General features: G+C 38.0%; 2 protein-coding genes and 1 long non-coding RNA gene across 4 annotated transcripts; all 3 read right to left on the reverse strand.

Annotated features, from left to right (window-relative positions):
• Positions 1 to 1,627: 1,627 nt before the first annotated feature.
• Positions 1,628 to 3,930, reverse strand: LOC116183379 (protocadherin gamma-C3-like). Its single transcript, XM_077781750.1, has 3 exons — positions 3,897 to 3,930; positions 3,605 to 3,738; positions 1,628 to 2,599 (listed from the first exon to the last, which is right to left on the reverse strand). The coding sequence occupies exons 1-3, from the start codon at positions 3,928 to 3,930 to the stop codon at positions 1,628 to 1,630; spliced, it is 1,140 nt and encodes a 379-aa protein (XP_077637876.1).
• A 747-nt stretch (positions 3,931 to 4,677) lies between these two features.
• On the reverse strand, positions 4,678 to 6,797 carry LOC110469093 (uncharacterized). Of its 2 annotated transcripts, none has more exons than XR_004148100.2 (3): positions 6,747 to 6,797; positions 5,733 to 6,279; positions 4,678 to 4,883 (listed from the first exon to the last, which is right to left on the reverse strand). It is a non-coding gene; the product is annotated as an uncharacterized LOC110469093 (long non-coding RNA). The 2 variants fall into 2 exon arrangements; XR_002465193.1 differs by lacking the exon at positions 4,678 to 4,883 and having other exon boundaries at positions 5,828 to 5,888; positions 6,151 to 6,279.
• Positions 6,798 to 7,124: 327 nt separating this feature from the next.
• LOC110469099 (cadherin-related family member 5-like) lies at positions 7,125 to 11,110 on the reverse strand. Its single transcript, XM_031504523.2, has 7 exons — positions 10,785 to 11,110; positions 10,382 to 10,471; positions 9,628 to 9,738; positions 8,857 to 8,973; positions 8,595 to 8,606; positions 7,836 to 7,923; positions 7,125 to 7,258 (listed from the first exon to the last, which is right to left on the reverse strand). The coding sequence occupies exons 1-7, from the start codon at positions 10,932 to 10,934 to the stop codon at positions 7,125 to 7,127; spliced, it is 702 nt and encodes a 233-aa protein (XP_031360383.2). The 5' UTR covers positions 10,935 to 11,110.
• Between the last annotated feature and the right edge of the window lie 7,616 nt (positions 11,111 to 18,726).

Raw genomic sequence — 18,726 nt, forward strand, 5'->3', positions numbered from 1 at the left:
ATCAATGTAGATTTCCAATCTATGGGGCACGTGCTGGTTGTGATGTGTACTAGAATGGCACCACCTACTCTTTTTTTTACCTGATGTATGCCAAGTCACTTCATGAACAGCAAGATCTAAATCTTGTTTTCAGCATACCCAAATCCTTACCTGCTGGATGCTGTATGGATTATCCCCATCCTCAGCTGACAAGTAATAAGTAATTCGTGCATTCTCTCCCTCATCCAAATCAGTAGCAGTCACATGTCCAACTCTAGTGGGATTATTCAACGTGTACTCTCCTTCCAGAGCCTCGAAACTGTATGGCTGATTCTGAAACTCAGGGTTGTTGTCATTGACATCCAGAACAGTGATGTGGAATGAGGCACTTGAACTAAGCCCATTTATTACATTATCGACTGCCCATACCTAACGAAGTAATTAAAAAAATGTCAGTTTATTTGACTGCATTATCATTTTTAACCTCTTATAAAGATATAAAAAGGCATTTAATGGAATGAAGTAGAGATGAGCCAAAGCTGTAGAGTCTCTCCCCAAATTTACTTGTAAAGTGAATCCAGATGTAGTCTCCCTGTCCAGTTCTGTGTTATTCCTTAATGAAAGTGTTCCAGGGATATCCACAGTAAATGAAGTGCTGCTGAGAATAAAGTATCCCTGAGAAAAGCCAGCCTAAAAAGAAAACATTGTTCATGTAAGTTTAAAATTATTAAGATTTAAGTTCAACAAATAATCTTATTAATACTAATACCTGACCTTTTTATAAGACTTCTCATTACAGAAATATGAGTGATTTGCCAGGTTTAATAAATTAAATACTTCACCCTGAGCTATTGGAATAATAGACTTTTTTGGCAAACAGGAATTGGACTATGTGGAAGCACTTATGGTCTTCCCTATTTGGGTCCTACACATTCTCTCTCCCTAACGCTCTCCAAGACTTATCCCCATGATGGAAAGGGCAGCAAAACAGAGTTCAGTGGAGTATGAACCAAGCATTTATGCTGCTCTAAAACTGACATGAGCAAAATAATATTGCAAATCAGAAATCTCTTCCTCCAAAGCATCTTCTCAGTGCCACAGCTACATGCAAAATATCTTTATAAAACAAGGGGAGAAAGAAACCACTTGTTATAAAGCAGAGGGAAATTTTGTAATTTCCTATTATAGAAGAAACAACTCTGTCAGGGTTATAAATTGCCCCTTGCTCTGACTAAGCTGAGACTAAAGGTAAGTACACCAAATTTAGTTTATCAAGCAACATTAAATCAGAAACTATTATTTTGGGAGAAGAAGCATTAAGACAATTTAAAAAAAACCTATTCTCTGTCTGGTGTGATGCATATATCTCATATGCACATTAACAGAAGCAAACACCACGTCCTATCCTAGGTCACATATGCAGTAGGAGAGAAGCTCTCTCCATCTTCTCTGATATAGCCACTAAATTATTTCATACAGGGTCTTAACTTCCTTGGGTTGGGAAGGTTTCTGCTGGCTCCAGAGAAAGCAAGACAAAGTTTTCATGAACCAAAACACACACTTAGCACCAACCATTTAAGAAATCTCCTTTTGCCTACTGCTATGCTTTTTTGCAGGTTAATGGAGAAAAACATGTCATTTTGATTTTTCAGGATGAGATTAGTGCAGTACCTACCTCATCCTTGTCAGCAACACTGAATGTATAGACAGGACTCCCCATCAGATGGTTTTCAAACACAAATACATCATAAGCTGCCTGACTGAATTCTGGTGGGTTATCATTGACATCTACTACACGAACAACTACGAGTGTTTCAGTGCTCAGAGTTGGCTGACCTCCATCTGATGCCTCCACTTTCACTTCAAATTCATTTATGGTTTCATAATCCAGCTGCTGGCTCAGGCTGAACTGGCCTGTGCTTGAGCTGACAAGGAACACTGGGGAGGGGGTTTGAGGTCGCTGGTCAGTGATTCGGTAAGTCACAAAGGAGTTGGCCCCAGCATCCAAGTCTGTAGCAGACAGTGTCAGCAGGGCACTTCCCAGCTCCTGGTCTTCAGGGACCTTCACTTCATACCTGCTCGATGAGAAGACTGGGGGGTTGTCGTTCATATCATCAATGACGATGGTCAGGTTGAGCGCTGTAGATCGCATGGGTTGACCTTGGTCACTGGCAATCACAGTTAAGTTATAGAAGCCTTGTTCTTCTCTGTCCAGCACCTTTTGCAGGAAAATGAATCCTGAGCTGTCAATATCCATTTTTCCTTCTCCACCCTTCAGGTTGTAAACCACTAATCCATTAAATCCTTCATCCATGTCTGTGGCTGACACGCCAGTGACATTGGTTCCCACTGGCATGTTCTCCATGATGGCAATGGTGGTGCTGGTTGTACCAAACACAGGGCTGTTATCATTGACATCTGTAACTCTGATAAACACCATGGCATAGTCAGCAGTGCTTCCATCTGACAAGGAGATATTGAGAGTGTAATTTTTCTGGGATTCATAGTCCAGTTTTTTTTTTGTTGAGATAACTCCGTTGCCATCGATGGCAAATAAAGCAGATTCCGTCAGCACCCGAAACTCAACTGGTATGTGGGGATTTAAAGCCTTATACTCAACCTGTGTAAGATACAGCATATCATCAATAAATGAATTAAAACACATAAACCACTGTCTGAAAAATAATAGTAGTTTTAACTATGTCCAGACTCATGTTATGGTTGATACTGTGGATTCATATCAACTTACAGTTGATACTGTGTTCTCATTCTTACTTCTTTTAATGAATTTTCATTCAGATACATGTTAACTTCCCAGATTCTTTAAAAAAAGTAAAGATCAAGCCTCAATATACACAAAAATGCAGAGAGGACTGCCTTTTATTAAGATGTGAATATATATAGCACAGAATAAAAATAACAGACTGCACTTTAACCTCTGGTTCTGTGTTTCTTTACATGAAAAAAGGGGGGAAATTAACTCAAGATGTCTATAAATCAAAACACTAAAACACATTACCTTCTCACTGCTTTGATATGAAACCTCCCATCTGTGTTCAGACCTTCATCCAAGAAGGCGCTATCATGGTGCATTCCAGTGCTCTGCTTGTCTGAGCATTTTTTTGGATCGAAATGAAGAGCAAGTTCTAGAGTGTTCTTTGAAAATGCCTTTATGACAATCCTCTGATGGGAATTCGCATGTCATCTCACAGGGTTTTAGATTTATCACCAGAAGATGAGGGAATATTGCCTATCCTAAGCTTTGAGCCACTAAACACTTTGAAGGGTGTCCAAAGTCAACAAACTGTTTACTTTCTCAAGCAGTTCAGAGGTTAATTTGATTTGGAGGCCTGATTTGGGTTTTTTGGGGGGTTTTAAAAAATGCTAGATGGTAGCAGATGCTATTTAAATATTTGCAAATGTTTAACTGGAAGCAAACCCACCTTTATGGGTGATAAGTTTCATCTGAGGGATATACTGCATGTGAAGCTTGATATGTAGAACACAGTATTAGTATGTAGTTCTCCATCAGTCAGGGAGATTTGCATATTTAGAGCACATCTATAACAAAATTAGGATTTTCTTAGACCTGCCCTGTCCTATATAGAGGTAGAATTCTTCTTACTTGTGCTACTTCAACAGGAGGAACCAGCTCTTCTTTCACAGACACATTGTATGTTTTCTGAATAAACTGTGGCCTGGAATCTCCAACTGCAAAGATTTCTACTGGCACTGATGAACTTCTTGGAACGGTCCCACCTGCAAACAAAAGGAAACAATTTCTCAGCAGATGCACAAAACACCTACTGACCCCCACAAAAAGACACTTTTCTATGGGTACTGCCTTTTTTAAAATATTTAATCCTTGGTGCTGCTGTTGTGGTATTGCCTCAGAGGTCCTCACCAAGACCACAGACAAAGAATGGACTGAGCAATCCCTTTTGTATCCATATTCCTCACAAGACCCTTTTTATCCAAGTGACCCTTAATTTGAAGACACAGACCTCATATTGACCAAATCAAGGAAAAATCACAAGGCTGAAAACCACTTTGTATTCTCATTATAGCAGGAGTGGGATGCCATTCCTAGGTTACATTTATTTCTGCCATTATTCAGGTCTTAAATGTTCACTGAGTTCTCTGTTATTCTTTTAAAACAAAGAAACCCCCAATAATTATGGATAATGAAATGATGTTTGTGTTGGTCATCCTAAAAATGGACTTGGCATCTTCAGTTTACCCACAAGGATGTGCAAATAATGACCAAATTACTCAGTACATTTAATTTTCCTTTTATTGACTGATAAAAGAGCTATAAATTTCTAATTTTTTGCCTGAATTTTTGTTTCCTGTGCTGTGCAACACCAGTCAGTAAATTAAAAGATGTGATTATATATATAATACAAATATAAATAAATTACAATTATATATATATATATATATATATATATGCTATTTCACATGTTCTTCCCACAGTCATGAAGAAAACAGATTTCCTATAATGCCATCAGCAGGAACAGTTTTACCAGAGATGCAGCAATTATTTTGGAATAATAAGACAGTTTCTTATCTTCAATGAACAAGACCAGATAAAATATATAGTATTATTCAAACAAAGCCTGCAAACCTATTTTGACAGCATTCCTTCAAGTAAAAAAATCAAACAAAACCAAAACTCATCACCAGGATTAGCTGTGTTGACCAGGACTAAATCCTGTCTTACCATCAGTAGCTGTTATCCACAAAACAAACTTCTTAAGCTGGTTGATTTGTAATGGGATTACTGTTCTTAAACTGATTTTTCCTGTGGATGTGTCCAATTCAAAGTGTCCATCTTCATTGCCACCAGCTAAGATGAAGCTTATCTCTCCATTTATACCATCATCTGCATCAGCAGCAGCAACCTGGAGGAAAACAAAAATTGTTTTACTCTAGGTTTTGTGTATTCATCAAATTTTCTCCCATTTTAGATGTACAGGAAAATCAGGTAAATATTGCTGCAGTTAAATTTGGTTGTACCTTTGATGCCTACTTCCTATGCAATTCTTCTGTTAAACCTCAGTAACAAAGTTTGCTCTTGGATGCACACACATGATATCATTCCAGCAGCACAAGCAAAATCCTACTCCTGTGGAACTCATGTGAATTACACCAGGTTTGTATCTCAGAGAATTGGTTTCATAACAATTCCAAAAGTACTGGAGGCAGACTGTTCAAGTGGTTTCATCAGGTGCCATGAAATCTGCACATCTGGGTATGAGCATTGATAGTGACTCTCTACAGATCTCAACTCCTATTTCCTGTTTTATTTGGTTAATTGTTTTACTATGTTAGAAAAAGTATATTGGATCTAAAAATTATCCCCAATGCTCCAGCATTCAGTAGCCTTTCAAAAATGCTGTGCCATTATTTGAGCTTCTGGACTCTAACAACATTCAGTTTTTATTAAATACTTTACAACAACTAAATTCAAGAATCTTATTTTCTGTCTATATTTGTGGAATTGAGGCTGGTGCACAGCAACAGAATAAAAATCCTTTATAATTTATTCTCTGATCTGGGATGTGATTAAAATATTCAGGACATGGTGATTATGAAATATCAATAGCTCTAAAATCAAAAATGGATTGTTTCTGAACTCAGAGCTGTTCCAAAAATATTCCCTACTCAACAGAACTGCTTCACAAGTTTAAGCAAGGACTCATGCATGGATTCCACTCAAAAATGTCATTTTTGCTCAGTATTTCTAGTACCTGAAGAATGGCCATTCCTACAGTCATATTGAGGAAAATATCTTGTCTATATGGTGTGTCTCTAAAGGTTGGGCTGTTGTCATTTTCATCCAGCAGCACTATGTTGATAGAAGAGTTCACCGTTTGGTGAGGTGGCAAATGATCTCTAGCAGTGACCTGCAAAAACGATGCAGTGAGAAGACTGTGTTGTTCAAAGGAGTGTTGTGGAGGTAGAAAAAAGGTTAAATAAGAATTACAGGCTGAGGAAGTTGTATCAGCAATGGTATTTCCCTCCAGATAACATTGCTCTCAAACTCTTGGTTTGTTTCTTCAATTAAGCTGCTGTCCCTACTCAAGGTTCGGCCTCCTGCCAGGACAGATCAGGTCTCACCTGTTGGCCTCAGGTTACCTTGGAGAGAAGCAGGCTTGTTTTTAATACCTGTAGATGAATAGAGGGCACTCTCTCCCTGTCCAGCAGCGTGGAGTTCCTCACAGTTAGGATTCCAGCTGGACTCAGCTGGAAGGGACTGTCATCTGGAGTGAGACTGAATGTTCCCTGGAAGCCTCCCTGCAAACAGGAAACATGTTTGTCATTAAATAGGGTAATCACTGAACTACTCCCTTAGGATACTTTCTCCTTGTTTTCCACATGGAAAGGATGAAATCTCCTGGTTTAATTGAGATTACAGTTCCAAAAAAAAAACAAAATTAAAAAAAAGAGAGAAGCAAACAACATGGAAGAAATAACATGCAGGCTGAGAATGACTTGCAGCTTTGTGTTCATTTTGTACTTCTGCACTTCCAGATTTGGGACCTTATGCAAGCCAGAGGAGTTCCAAAGAGAGACAAAATTTATTCTTTGTCTGCAGTACTTTACCCCTTAAAGAAGGGAAACTAAGTTTGCTTTGCTTAAGCATATTTAGATAGTCAGAAAAAAAAAATTCTATTCACAATAGCCATAAAACACAAATGCATTTTACATTATATTTCAGAAGTGCAGTACTTGTAGCAGCCACAAAACCATCATCTTTTTACCTCATCTTCATCAGTAGCTGTTATTTGAAGAACTTCCAACCCATTTGGGAAATTTTCTGGAAGTAAGACATCATAACTTGCTTGTGACAGTACTGGATAATTGTCATTTTCATCTCCAATAGTAACCAGAACTACTGCATCAGCTGTTTTGAAAGTCTTGTCTTTCTGAGCTGCCTAGAAAACAGAGCTTACAGCTGTAAATTCCATGCCTTGATAACAACAAGCTTAACACAAGGACATGACAACTGCATATTTATAATTAATTACATTTTCCTCTATTTTGAGTTTTAAATGGCAGGGTGGAGCCTTAATACCAATGACTATGAGAAATGCTATTAACAGTAACTTGGATTTACATATTATTTTCTGAAATTGAGACTAAAATACAAAAACAATCTCTACCTGAATGCCCACCACAAGGTTTGGACATATTTCTCTGTCAATTGAGGTCTTGACTTCCAACACTCCAGCGTCATTGATTGAAAAGCTGTTGTTATAGGCTGGGGGGTTCACTGAAAAGCAACAAATTGGGAAGGGTTAATGAGAATGAACCAGAACTGGAAGTCTGGTCTGCCCTTTGTTAACTTCTCAGTGTTAGCTGAGTGTTAACTTCTCAGCCACAGGAAAAAGGAACATGAAAGGCTGTTTTTCAAACACTCTGTCCTTAAAACAACTCCTAGAAAATACACTCACACTTCAAGGGTCTCAAATTAAGCATTTTATAAACTTCTGGCAATTTCTTCAGGAGGAGGAACAGCTCTTTATGGAATACTCTCTCTAGATGGTCCTGAATGTAAATTCTTTGATCAAGCTGAAGCCTCTAGAAGTGGCTTACACTTGAAATCAGGAATTGATTTTTGTTCCCTCTAAGAAGGGTATGAACAATCAAACATTTTAGAAGTAGCTGGACCCCACAATAATGACTGAGATCAGGCTGATTTAGCTCGTGGAGCAGCTCTGCAGTGAAGCTGTGGGCACTTCAAGACATCTGAATGGACCCTGCACTTCCTTATCATTCCCTCCAGTAATAGGCAAATGAATCATCCTGAATTACTATGTCAATGTCTAGAAGAAAATAAAGGCTCTTACCTAGCTTGATGCTGTAAATTATTTTTTCATTTATACCTTTGTCTCCATCTTGAGCCAAGACCTCTGGGAGAACAGCCAGAGGACCCACCTAGAAAATATACATTAACCTGAATATCTTGGAAAAAATACATATTAACTTCAAATATTTCCTTAGATAAGTCACAGTTTTGATTAAAGAAACAAAAAACATGTATTTAATCAATGTGATCCAGAAAAAAAGTCTTTCTTTGCCATATGTGATTTACAGTGGAGAATGATAACCAAGATACTTGATGGATACACTGTGCTTAAGAAACACCAGATTATGAAGCTGCAGTCACAGATGGAATTTATGTTGAGAACATTGACTATTTCAGTTCCATTCCTCTCCTGGAAAACAACACACAAGTCTATTCTCCAGCCCATATAAAAACAGTAATTTAAAAGATAAAAACACTTTAGAAGGGCTAAAACTGTTCCTTTCAGAGAATTAAAGATGAACTTCTAACAAAAGGAACACTGGAGGTGTAACTCTCAAAGTATCTATGATTAAAAATACATTAACAGGAAGATAACGACATAGAAATAGGGATAATAATAAAACTTTTTAATTTCAGTGGGTTACTCTGATAATACTATAATGAGTTTTTTTTCAGAATACATACAGAAATCTGAGTCAAACAAATACATTCCACCAAGAAATCTCTATATATAAAAAAAAAAAAGTTACTAAAGTAATATAGACCATGGCTTGCCATTCAGATCCTTATTTTTGCTTACCTGATTGTGACGCTGTATGAAGGAATTACACTAATTAAAACTTATTTCAGGACTGATGGACAGCCAGTTACCCTTTGAATTTTATATTAAAAGCCCTGTTAAAACAGGAATTTGGGAGGCTTTTTTCCCTTTTCTTTCTTATTTTTAAATTTTTTTCCCCCAAAATACAAAATTACATGTTTCTATCACAGAAAATTTTATGCTTCATATAATTCATGGCCAGTTTACCTGGTAACAGCAGCATTCAGAGAAGAGCTTTTACCTGGTTTTCACTGATATTCCCATGGTACACAGATTGACTGAAATAGGGGTTCAAGGTATCATAATCTTCCACATTAATTATTAATGATGCAGTGGCACTCTGGTTTCCAAATTTTTCCTGCATACCAAGGGAAAAGAAAATAAGAACTACTGTTGTGGAAAAGACCATTATCTCAGTGGAAAGTACAGCAAAATATTATTACATATATTTTGCTGCATTTTTAACCTGAAAACTCTCAGTCTGTCAGATTTTTCTATTTCTGGAATCCAGTTTTAGGAATAAAACTATCAAGAGGTAATCTTTCTTTAGCTTCTCATTTTCTATCATGTACGTAGACTACAGAATAGAACACTGTACTGATTTCTAGGTACCACAATAATCCTAGCAAAACTATTTATTTTTAGTTCTAAAAGAAAATTAGGCAAATACATACTCAAATCTCCAAAAAGACAAACAAAAATCCTGGTAAGATGCAGCAAAAATTTGAGAGATCTGACAGAATAAATAGGTGAATATGTGTTACAGCACTGGAGAATGAATATGTACAGTATTTATACTTAGAGAAATACAGAAAGAAATTTGGGCTGGTACTTGAGAGGCTGAAATATTAAGAATATGCTACTTTGTCTCCAGTATAAACCAAGTTGCAGACACAACATTTGGCTTGGGAACTCCCAAAGCTGTAAATTTGTAGAAACTGGCATCCTATAAAACAAAGGAACTATCATTGTAGAAGTGCTGCAGGTCTCATTCTTTTAATTTGTGTCATACCTTTGCTTGGACTGTTAAATTGAAAAAGTTGACTTCATTGTAATCCAGTGGTTTTTTCACCATGATGTTTCCATCTCCTTCCCTTATAGAAAAGTAATCAGAGTTTGGGCCCTATTAAATGAATAAATCAGATACTTTATATGATTGATGATGAAATACATTTTCTTTTCTCTTTTTTCATCTTTACTATTGCACTATAAAGGTGCAGGAATGTCTCAACCACCACCAATGGAAAGAAAAAGGTTGATTCTCCTCCACATGTACCTCCCCTGTCAGTGCCAATAGAATTTCTATCTGAATTATCCTATGGCACACTGGGGAATGGTATCAGCTTCCTTTCACCAGCTAAAAAAGGAGCAGACACAAGGTCAGATGTGAAGATTTCCACTGCAGATATCTACATTTAGTTGAGATGATCTTACTTCAGTTGGCTTGAGGACTGAAGACTGACAGCAAATCAAATATAAACTTTAAAAGGGGAAACAGCTCTCCCTCCTGCTACTGCAAAAGACCACCGAGTTCCTTAGCTGCAGCTGAAGAGTGCCATAAATCATTCCACAAATGTTAAGAAACAATATTCAGGCCTCACTGCATGCCAGACTGATCCTGTGTTATAGTTTGAAAGGTCTCTTGGATGTTTTGCAGATTATTAGTCTTTGCAGTGTCAGGGAGCAAGCTGGGATCAAGTCCCAGGCTATGGATCTATGAAATTCAAACTGGTGTTCACAGTTCCCAGCTAACAAAGGTCACTCACCCAAAGACTGTAAGTAAGGATGCTGAATTCTGGTGAAAAGTCCTTATCCTCAGCTTCCACTTTTATAACTGTGGAATTAATTCCAGCTACCTAAGAGGAAATAGAAATCATCAAATACTCAGTCACAAGCTCCCATCCACATCCTTCCCAACTTGGGGCAGGAAAGTTGTGCCACCTGCTTAGCAAATCGCTTCCTGTTGCCATTTTTGGCTTTCTCCATCACCCCACTCCCCCAGCTGTATGTGCAGCCCAGCCTTTCCTTTTCACACCCACGAGATAGCGCAGATAAGTCCCATAAGGGTGCACGTGAGGAACTAATCTCAGTGAGGTCACATTAGAAGCTCCCCAGGAGGTAATTTAAAAACATCCCAGGAAAAAAATATCAGCATTTGCCATAACTCACCTCTGATACTGAAGCACTATAATTAGCTTGCTGAAATTCTGGAGCATTGTCGTTTACATCTATCAATTCTACATTCCGTCCATTCTCTATCTCAACAGTCTTGGTAATGGAAGAAATTACAACAGTGAGGTGGCAGCATTCTGCTAACATTTAATTTTATCTAAAATGAGATCCTCAAAGAGATACCCTTTCATTAAACTACCATTTAGAATTAGTTTACCATTCCTAAAGTTAACTTTTTCAAGTTTACTTTAGTTTTCTGTGAACAAAAACACTCCTTTCAATCAGCAGACTTCAACAGGTTATCTTCTACAAGGTACTCTGAACTCCCTGCATCATAGCTTTCAATTAAATAGTATTGCATAAAATAATAATTTGCATTAAATTAGACAATAAATACAGTTGATAAAGCATGGTTTATACTCACTGCTCCAATCCTTTGGCAAACAACAGAATACCAGATTATATTACCCTAAAATTGAACAAACAAACCAATAAATAATGTAACCGATTAACTAATAATATGATTATCACAGATAATTTTTGCCAAAATTATACAAAATTACTTGTAGTAGTTGAATCCTCAGGTGTGCTGTACCAAAACACTCTACTTGAAATTAACAATTTGTAATTATTTTGCTCTATATTACAAGGTTTATTTGACTGCCGTACCTCTACTACTGATACCCACCTACCCTGACCCCACCAGCCCTCTTTACCTGAGTACTCTCCCCCAAAAAAGTTGACAGAGAATACAGGAGAACATGTGCAAGAAGCATAAAAAGTGTTTTAATCCATTTGGAAAATATCCAAATGAGAAATGGAAATGTAAAATTAAAAAAAAAAAAAATTAAAAGTACATTTTCATCCAAACACTGGATTTTTCATTACAAACACTGATTGCAACAGTGTTTTTTATAATATGCCTGGTCCAGATCTGTCAGGTACAGTGCTTCTCTGAGATGGCCGTGTCCAAAACACAAATTCAGTGCTACTCTGAAATAGCACTTGTATAATAAATTGTCTGTATTTACTCTGCAGTACTACAACATTCTCCTATTCAAAAGCAACTTCAGCCAGGCAAAACACTGATATTGCTTTCTAAATTCCTGGTGATCCTCCAGAGTAAGAACTGCCTAGGAAGAAGGACCTATCCCCTTGTACGTCAAGCAACAGAGGCCCATAAATCCATTAGGGAGTGAAGTGCTTATGATTCAGGATTACCTTCTACCAAGTAACATCTGCTCAATCTCACTTTGAGGAAATAACTCATGCTCCTGAGAGGTGAGTTGTAAGGCAAGTGGCATCTGTCATAATGCATGTTTACAGCTCTCAGTACAACACACGACTAGGAAAGAACGTGTCTGGCTGTCAGATGACAGTAAAGTTTAGTTATAGGAAACTGAAGATATTTAACAGATATTAGTGAGAGCTAGATACTGAATTCTATTCAGACAAATCACTTTTTTGAAATACCAACTTATACTGTGAAAGAATGAACAATTAAAGTGCATTATCTTAATGCTATTTCTTTTTCACTTGTCAAGAAAACTTTTCTCTCTAGGCTTTATATGCAGTAAAAATAATACCTCAAGAGCCTCAACATCCAGTGCCCTTCTAGTCCTCACAGTTGCATTGCTAGATCGAGAATCAGTTAGCAGCTCTACATAATTCAAGTGTTCAGAGAATACAAATTCTTGTAATTTCAGATGCACATTGGGTGGGACATTTGTAATCCATTCTATATCACCTGTAAGAGAAAATGGAAAAAAATTAGATTGCTTTATGGAAAAGAATTCCACAGGTTTATTTCATATGTATTGATAACTTTATTACTGGTGACTTTTGGTTGCATTTTATCTCACTTTGCCATTTTTAGCTAAACTGTAAGATCTGTTAAAGTCCCCTTAAGTACCCTGCACAAGTGTATTGATGTGTTTTTAAAACCACATAACCCAATTTTTTCCAAGATATACACACAATATATCCATAATTAAAAAGCTTGGCATAATTTACACCTAGATTTCCACCATTTTTTTGAAAATAGCTTTATGCTGCAAAACTTTTTTTCCCACGTTTACTGTGAAAATGTAATCAAAGTCAGCCAAAGTCATTGAGAGGCCACATGGGGCCAGTTTCAGTATTTTCCAAACACAAGGGCCTTTCATATATTTTAGCTGCATCTATCAGGCAGTAGAACCCAGTGTGAATCTGGATTCAGCTGGAAAGTGAATGGCCTTTCCCTTAATGTGCTCCTGTTTGTACAGGACACAAACCCAAAATGCTGCAACCTTCAAATCAATTCTTATGAGATTTTCTACTACCATGCATTTAGGAACTGTCCTCCTGAAAATTTGATGACTTGTTATTTGTAATGATCAGGATTCCTTTTAGACTGACTGTGTACTGCTTGCTTGGTTAAATATCAAATCTGTTTGAAATTGCTTTTGAAATGTATCCTTTTAAACCACCCAGCATGGTGTTACTAGCAATTTTATTAAAGAAAGTTCCCTTACATCATCAAGACATTTGTGTTTATGTAATCATACTTATCTTCTCATGGATCTGGATTGCAAACCCATAATCCCCTCTCCTTTCCAAAGTCTTTCCCAAACAGCCCGAATATTTCCTATGATCTTCAGGAAACTTCCAAGCTGTGTTTATTCCTTATCCACTGGTTTTGTACCCCATCACTACTAGTCAAGGATAGTAAATGCTTTCTGTAACAGTCCCATCTCTAATCTCCATGCACAGCCTTGTGCTCTTGGTCTCCAAGTGTTTCAGGAATACAACCTCTTCATCTTGCAGCAGCAGGGAGTGTCTGGAATGCTGTCAGCCACCAGCCCAGAGACACTAGATTTTATTAGTGTGTGAGGACAAAGTACAGTGAGCTGACAGCAAGCACAGAACTGCAGGGCTGGGTCTCAGTGGCACAGCTTTGTGTGGTGCCACCCTGCTGTGTGCAGTGCTGAAAACTCTCCAGGAAAACAAAATCCATCTTTGCTTGCTGCCATAGGCTGTCCAGTCCTCCATGCAGAGCAGATACATTCAGCCAAGAAGTATCAAGCAGCTGCCTCGGAAACAGCATTCCCTCCAGAGGAGAAAGCCACATAAAAAGAAATAACGGGGGAAAATTAAAGCTGATTGTCCCTCTTGCCTACTCATCAGCTATGTCAGCAGATTCATTCACACATATAATGCACACAGAAGGCCAGAGTTCTTGCTGGCTGATTAAACATCAAATGGAATCTGAGCGAAATGTAGTTATCTTTCTTTCTAACTCCATGCAAGAGTCAGACACAGCAGCTAAGCTTCCAACTCAAAATAAATGTTTCAATAATGATTGTAAAAAAAAAAAAAAAACCACAAAAAAAACACCACTTTTCTGGATCATGTTTGTTTTCTGTATGTTGTTGAAAGCCAGAAGCAGTGAAGTTTGCTTGTGGGCAGTAAGCATGAGATCCTAAGGGTTATGACATATCCCAAAGGGAAAGCTTTGGCCATAACTTAATGCTTTGCCTTGTAAAACTGCTGGATATCCATTAAGGACATCAAATACTGGCTGGACAAAGCAAACAGAAAATATTTTCTGTACTCATTTTCTTTCCCATTGCCTGATGTGTCTATTCAGACAATGAGATTCTTGGGTCAGGGAATTTGGGGGGTTATATTTATTTATTCCACTAAGCAGTATTTCATGTAGGCAGCTGTTGCATCCAGCCATGGACACTGCATGTCCATGTAAATCAATTAATAATATTATTATACTTATTATTATACTTATTATAGACTTATTATAAAATCCACTGACTATGTGAGATAATGAAGTGCATTTGGGAGGAGATCAGACAATTCTAGGTTAGAATCCTTATTTTACCTGTATATCCATCCAAAAAGCTTGAGAGCACCAGTGGCCTGGGTGGTACATCACAGTTGATAGTTGTGATTTCTAAGAAGAAACAGAAATGTCATGTACAAAGAACACAAAGGGACTGTGTCCAGAACTAGTAGAAGGTAAATAAGCTGATGCTATGCAAACCCAGATGCACACAAGGGTTCAAATTAAGCTCCAGGACATTTACCATGGTGGCATCTTGAAGGGTTTAAAGCAATACCTGACAGGGAGGAAGCAAACATTGGTGTCCTGTCCAATCTAGGATTTTACTGCCTGACAAGAGTGAGTCACTGCTCAATAGTGTCCTGATGAACCATTTGTGGAGACCGTAATCGAAACTACTCTTGTACCTTGGCCCTGAAATTGTTTTCTGCTCCCAAGACAACGATAAACACAAAGCTATTCCCCACAGAAATGGTAGCAAGAATCCAGGAGCTTTTTACCTGAAATTTAATCGCCTTAAGCTTTTAGAGAAGGAGCCCTTTGGGAATATTTTTTTTTTCCATGACAAATAGCTTTCCTAAGTGGCTTCTTGTACCTCTCTACATTTTCTCTGTGTGACAAAAGTGACAGACTTTTTTGTTTAATCATTAAGATCTGCAAGCTATACACACAAAAATCCAGAAATCCACCAAAACTTTCTCCCTTTCCCTGACTAGAATTTAGCAGCAAAGCTTCCAGAGTGCAATCCATGCTCCTATAGGTACCTGTGCAACTCTTGTGGCCTTTATGTGGGTTTGCACCAATGCTAAGAATGTTCCTACTTCTTATCCTTGTCATCCTTATGGATACTCAAAGGGACACTTGGTATAAAAAGTAGTGGGGTATTTTCCCCTGGCTAAGTAGATGCCTTCATGTCTGCATCACTTTATATGATCTCATTTATAAGTGAGCAGGTTTCTACACAAGTCACTGAATAGAATCCTAATGACTATTTCTAGTCAGCAGCTGCTGGATTTAGGTTTAATTCACCATTCCATCTCTGAGTACTAAAACCTAGGCTCCGGAGCAGTGAAAACCAAAAATTTGGCAGTTTGCACTTTCAGGAAGCCTCAATACAACCAACAGAATTTTTAGTGAAGTAGTTATCACTGTGAAAAGCAGAAGTAACAATGGTAACTACTCCAATCTAATTTAGCTGAGCAGCAGCAGCAAGGAATTCAACTGATTACAACTTTAAAATTACCCATCTCGAGACTCGGCTTCAGCCTAGGTATTTAAATTATAGACTGCTGCAGATATAATCAAACTCCCCAAAGATAAAGAAAACTTGTAAAAACCCTTGTATATACTATACAAGAACATAGTTTTCATCTGTCTATCACAGTCCCTGAAAGCCCAAACGTGACTTCCAAGGGCACCAAGACTGCTTGCTTAGGTATTATTTTATCAATAAATCAAAGTATTTTAAACTTCTAGGTTTGTGATTTGTATGAATTTAATAAATTTAATTTGTTCCATTTCAATAAAAGCAGTAAAATACTCAGGTATTTATAAACATAACAATACTCACTTTGTGCATCGAGACAGAGGAATGAAACCCAGCCAACCACAGCGAAAACCAGAGCTCTGGAGAGAGCCATGAGCCTTGCAGGGAAAATATCGGACTCAAGGCAAAACTAGATAGTTGTGTCTCATATAGAATACTAGCAAAGAATCATTTCATTTACCATATCACAGGTTAGTTATTATCGTGACAAATGCTTCTCCAAGAATAAGGCAAAAGACTGGAATGTGGTTGCTCTGAGAGCAACCCACAAACTATATAACACGCTTATCATTTTCAGCTTGTGAGATCAAAGTCCTTCTGGGCAATAAAAAATAAACCAACAAGGAAACCCACATTTGTGTTGTGACACAAAATGTGACAAGTGCATTTTTAACTTTCCAACTGAGAATAAATTAGCAAGATGTCCTGGCCATTGTGAGAGAAATGTACATATGCCCTGGGAAATAAAATTAGCGGGGTATGTCAAGAGGCAAAAGGACCAGCACTGCCCCTTTTGATTTCACAGTAATGGTGGAGTATCTTCACATAACTGCTCCAGAAGGAATAAATCCAGAATTCCTGTTTGAAAACTGGTTACTATTTGATGTGATGAAAAGCTGACACCTTTGATGCTTGTCTAGTACTTTACAGATACTACACACTTTAAATAAGTACAGCAGGCAGCTAAAATACTTTACTTCAATGAAGTTACCTAAAAAAACCCAACCCATCAATATTTTAACCTTGTAGAGAACGTCAAAGACTACAAACAATGGAAACAAACTACATGATTGAATGTATCTCTTGTAGATAAATATACCTTGAATTGAAAGAAGCAACTGAATACACAAGGAAACTGGTGCCAGTCCAAGGTGATTGTGCCAGCATGTTTAATCATTGTGGACACTAAAGTAATTACTGTAGGCTGAATAAGAACACAAAATACAATAAAACTGCATAAAACAACTAAAAATAAAACTACCATTATGCTGTCCTAACCTTGAATAAATGAAACGTGGGAACGACTCAAACAGAAGTAATTAAAGAAATACTAAAAGAAGTTTAAACATAGGAACCATGCTTTTTGAACAAGTACCACATGCAGCGTGATTATGCCTTTAGTGGTGTTATTTATTGCTGGTGCCAATCTCAGGTAGGTAATTTTCCTCCCTGGGCTGATGTTTCCCCATATCTACAATGGCCAAGACTTTGAAAGTTTATGTGGCAAAGGAGGAAGGCAGGTCTGTGCATAAAACGCCTCCTGTGAAGAAGAAAAAAAGAAGTTCCCTTACCTAATTCACCAGACACCTTCAGGTTATCACAGCCAGGCCAGAACCTATATCATCTGATATTTGTTAACCAAAAAGTTCTAGCAACAAATCCTCTCGACCACTGGAAATATTAATGTGCTGGATGCCTTAATCCGCTAATAAAGACCTACTTTTGGATATCCCAAAGTAGCTTCAGTGTTCTCTGGGAGCTCTCTTAGCAAGAGGGTCCCCAGAGAGCTGGAAGCTCAGCCATGAGAGGTGGCACTAGACCTTAGAGGATCTAACTCCAGCAAGATCTCCCAGATTATCCATGGGGAAACAGCCCAAAAGCTGAAGGAAAAAGGCCCCTAGTATACACAAACCCCTACTGGCAGGTGTAGGATGAAAACTGCTGCTGAGATGCAGCACAACTCTATTAATTCTCTCTTTGGAAACTGCAACAGTGGTTTTGCTGTGAGGGTCTTGGTCCAAAACAACAGCAGGACTTCCCAAAACTTGGCACTTAATGCCCCTATGATTCCCAAAGTAGAGGAGCTCACAGTCCTGTTGAGCTTTGCCAGTTGCTGTAGCCTTCCAATGAGCTGATGGATTATTCAGCCTCCACCATGGTGCTGCTCAGAGACAGGACAAGCCCCTGACCTCAGGGACACAACCATTCTTTGCTGTCACTTGGCCTCAAGCCTGGAAAAGCCTTTGGCTGCTTTTATTTATAGATACAGCCAGGATGGGTTTCAGCAGTAAATCTATTCCTATGATAAGATAAATTTAGCATGAGTCAAGTCTTCTTTACCAGCTCTCTCTCTCAAAAATGAGACTCTATCATGGAGGTTTTTTCCAACCCAAAGGATCCTGTGATTCCCTAATTATTAAGATATAGAGAAAAAAAAAGCCCAGAACACAGTGGTACAGTTCATGAAGGTTGGTTTTCACTGAGCTGCAGGAGGAATGAGTGCAGGGTCTGTGTGTGCTGTTCTCTTGGAATCAGGAATAATTTAAGGTGTTACACCAGCCTGGAGTGGGGAGGGAGGTGCCTAAATGGAAGTAGAAATTTCATCTAGTGGCTCAAGCAAGCATCTGATGCACAGGAGCAGTTTCCCAAAACAATCCCATATGTCTGAGCACTTAACAAGAACAGGAAACAATGATTTTAAAAACATTGATTCAGGCCAAGAGAAAGGTGTTACTCAGTCACATCAAACATGCCCATACTATTCACAGACTGGGGCAACCATATGTCCACACTTCTCCTAACACAACATCTTTTTCCCTTGGAGCCAACACTGAATT

Source organism: Lonchura striata, chromosome 3 (genome assembly GCF_046129695.1).
Source record: "Lonchura striata isolate bLonStr1 chromosome 3, bLonStr1.mat, whole genome shotgun sequence".
Taxonomy (NCBI): Eukaryota; Metazoa; Chordata; class Aves; order Passeriformes; family Estrildidae; genus Lonchura; species Lonchura striata.